At 31.2% G+C, this 4,033-nt stretch overlaps 1 protein-coding gene across 1 annotated transcript; it reads right to left on the bottom strand.

Annotated features, from left to right (window-relative positions):
* LOC109326835 (protein yippee-like At4g27745) lies at positions 718 to 2,617 on the bottom strand. The gene is made up of 2 exons (XM_019559698.1): positions 2,495 to 2,617; positions 718 to 1,182 (listed from the first exon to the last, which is right to left on the bottom strand). Exons 1-2 carry the CDS (start codon positions 2,585 to 2,587, stop codon positions 955 to 957), a joined length of 321 nt encoding a protein of 106 aa, XP_019415243.1. The 5' UTR covers positions 2,588 to 2,617; the 3' UTR covers positions 718 to 954.

Here is a 4,033-nt window from a genome sequence, read left to right as displayed (position 1 = left end):
CGGACATGTTTATAAATGTTAGTTGCTACTAATTAATTTCATTATTTACTATTTACTTAATTGCCTTTGAAATTCAAGATCCAGGTTGGAACTTTTCATTCAGGATATGTGCATTGACATGTTGCTAATGAGAATAGTTTATTGATAATAAGCATGTTCTATGTTATTTTTTCCTTTTAGGTCTCTGCTGTATGTGCACTTATGCTCTAAATATTCATGCTCTATGCCCCACTCATTTTAGTAATATTTGATTGGTCGAAGAGAAAGACATAAAGTTATTTTGGGATAGACTATTTTTTGCTCCTTGTGTTGATGCCAAGTATTAATTTTCATAATAAGAAAGTTGATAGAACTAGACCAAGAATTGAGAAAGAATACAAAGAAACATACTATCTTTACTCAGAAATGGTTCTGTTCAGGACTTGGATACAAATATAAAAGTTGTAGGATATTCAGGATATCCTAATTCTCTCCCAAGTGGCCTTACACTCTACAAATGAATAATTTTCTTTGTACTCATCATTTTCCCTTTACTTATAGACCACTAAATTTAAACTAACCATTTTGTTATAGGTGCCAAAAGTTATAACAGTTAGTTCCTAACAAAAGGTTTAAACCATGAAGGGTAAGAAAGATTGGTGAAGCAAAACTTTTCAACTAAGCAAAGTTCACCTTTATATACATAAATTTGTAAGATGGTATAGTTTGGAGCAGATATTGTTCTTCCAAGATTTCAACTTTCATATGCATAGACCAGAAAATGAATACACAGTTTTACTAACAGGAACAAACATATTATCTTACAATTCACTTCTAGTCACAACACAGGGGAATAATTTAGTTGGATAAACAATGACAAGCTTCAAATGAGTACAGGTGAGAACACAAACCACAAATGAACCTACATCAAGGCTGGAATGAATGGATTGGATTCGGGTGGTGCACAAGGGAATGCTACCAGTTTTCCTTAACAATTTTTGATTTTTCGAGTATGAATTTTCCTTCCTTGTACTTCTGAGATGCTTCATAAGCTCTTTCATACTTCCAACCTAAGACTTCGCGGCAATCACCGCAATAAACATCAGCGACAGTGTGGAGGCCCGTAATGAGATGCCTGTCTTCTTTTGGCCCTGTCACAATATTCATTGCATGGGAAAACAGAAAAGCTCGACCGTTTCTTCCCTGTTATGAAAATTACAAAAACAATATCAGAACATGACCTGCGAAAGCTTATGTATGTGAGAGATAAAATCATAAAAGTGATTCAAGTTTAAACACTGAGAATAAAAAAGAAAAGCCTGGAGTTGGAGAATACATGAAGTCCAAAGGAGAAAACAAAGATCCGGTGGAATTCGCTTTTATCTAGGAAGCAGGTAACAACTAATGAACAAAACATATTAGCATTTTTTGTGATATTTGGCTGTGATGCAAATAAGACCATCTTTTTAAAATTAAAAAATCTAGACAATACAGGTTGAAATTCTTAATCACTTGCTTTCCTAAACAATAATCTATCTCTTTAACACTGTTGTGGTCTTCCGACAACAATTTGAAATGCTGTTTTCAACGAAAAGAATCCTCACGATGATGCTAATTGCTTACCATACATCGAAAATCACAGTGACAGTCACTGCCAACAGACATTGTTAGTGATAGTCACTTTCTATACATAATTGATTATAAACATGTCTTCACTCTTCAGCATTGACACACCTTAAATTACCACTACCACCATCAATCTCAATATACCACTTGCACCAAACAATATCTAGTATCCATAAAATTCACTAGTCACTAAACACTAGAACTTGGGAAAAGTTTCACTTATTCTACCAAACATGAGATCCTTACATTAAACTTTGACCCATAATGCATACTTCACCTCTCATTAAAGAAAAATAAATAAAGGAATTGTCCAAATTTCAATACCATTTCTTGTTCAAAATTGAGCTTATGGCATGAAGTGAATTGTAGTCAGTAAGGTAGCATTTGACACACATACAGAACAAGACAGAACATGATGTTCTTCTATTCATAGAATTAACCAAATATATAACAGATTTCATATGTTTTCTTACTAGTCACATTCTATTCAAGTTGCTTACCAAAAACCAGTATAAATAGTATTAAGAAATGAACATACCTCTAGTGAGTCTAGTCACATTGCTAAATCAATTCTCATGCTAATCTCACTAGCAGAATATGATTTCAATATTTCATTCCTCTCCTTAAATCACCCAAAAATTTCTCCACTTTACCTTCCCTTATCACAAAAACTTTTCTAATAGGAATAGTACCCAAAATTCATCAAATTCAGCTACCATTTTACCTTTAAAAAAACTAAATGTTGAAAAAGATTTGGGCTTTAGTGATAAAAAGTAAAAATTTATAACAAATCATCATCAAGCAAAGAAACAAGGAAGTAGGAAAATTAACATCATCAGCATATAACAAGAAGAAGAAAAATCAAATTTTGATTAAAAGTATAGTAAACCTGAAAAGCCTTAGAAATAATATCATCATGGAGAGAAACATGGTTTCTACAATTACAGCAACTGTACAAGCGAGGGCCAATTAGTTCCGCCATGGAATTGGTCAAAGAAAATTTTCAGATTAAAAACCTCACTGTTACAAAATAACAAAATAGTAAAAGGGTTTAGATTATAAATGAATCAGATGGAGAGAAAAAAAGAGCAGATTCAAGTGATGAAATAACATAACCATGTAATAATAATAGTAATAATAATAATAATAAGACAAGGAGAAGAGAGAGAAAGCGTTGGCGTGTAAGAATAAAGCAGGATAAAGTTAATTGATGACATCAAACACAATATATCAATGTTGTGAATGGGAGCCGGATGTCAAACTAGTAGAGGTCTCGTATTAGGTTTAAACGGTTAAGCTATCCGGTCTGACTGTAAAACTTTATATAATTAATAATTATGTATAATTATATTGGAACCTCTTTATCTTTTTTTGGACCGTAGTAAAACAAAATATTAGAACATTGTCCCATTTTTTATTTTTAAGAGCCGTCCGGTTTACTTCCCGGGTTAAGCCGGTTTAACCGAGTTTAACATGGTCGGATTGGATTTTTTCCGATCCTAAACGGTCCAACTCTCATTCGGTTAAATAGCAAACCAGAATCGTTTTAAGTCCGGTCAGCGGTCAGACAGGTCGAACTGTTCGGTCTAGTCCAGTTCTAACGACACGCAATATATTTGGTGAGAATAAAATATTTAATGATATAAATAAATACGTTGTCTTCCCTTACTACTAGAGTTATAATATATGTATTATTTAATTATTTTTTATAAAACAATTTTAAAATTAAACAATATATTACACCTATCATATTTTTTATAGTAAAAAAATGATATATTATTATATTGTATCAGGATATACTTTGTTTTCATTTTTTTTATTCCCACCGCATGAGACAGTGTAATTGGAGCGGTAGCATGCATCCTATAATTGGTTTTCTTTCACTCAAATCTGTATATTATTTCTATAATACATTTGCAATCATTTATAATGATGACTTTAATATTTATATACAATCAATTTAAAGGTTTATATAAAGTCAATAAATCTATCATTTATTTGTATTATTTAATAATTAAATATAATTTGTGTTACTATTTGCAATCAATATTTAGAAATTTTATATCTTTCTTAAAAAAATAGTCTGAAAATTATTCCGTATATATCCAACCTGAAGCACTTGTCTTTTTCAGATATTATCTTGGAGAGTTTTGGAAATTTTGAAATGAGGAGGTTCCATCCGAATATAGGAGGTTTTTTTGGGACTTGGAGGAAAAATATATATTTTCATTACATTAACTAGTATGTTGACATGCATGCGTGTTGACATGCCACTGTCGTGCCTGTCAACCCGCTTTCCCTGTTATAGTTTGTATTTTATAAATTCAAATATAACTTTTTGCGCTAAATTTATGGTTGAATTTATTCAATTAGTCTAATATTAAAATTTTTAAATACACTTTTAAAATAAGAAGATAATAAGGATAAA

Source organism: Lupinus angustifolius, chromosome LG14, assembly GCF_001865875.1.
Source record: "Lupinus angustifolius cultivar Tanjil chromosome LG14, LupAngTanjil_v1.0, whole genome shotgun sequence".
Classification (NCBI taxonomy): domain Eukaryota; kingdom Viridiplantae; phylum Streptophyta; class Magnoliopsida; order Fabales; family Fabaceae; genus Lupinus; species Lupinus angustifolius.
The sequence above is the reverse complement of the archived record's forward strand: the minus strand, read 5'-3'. Positions and strand labels throughout refer to the sequence as shown.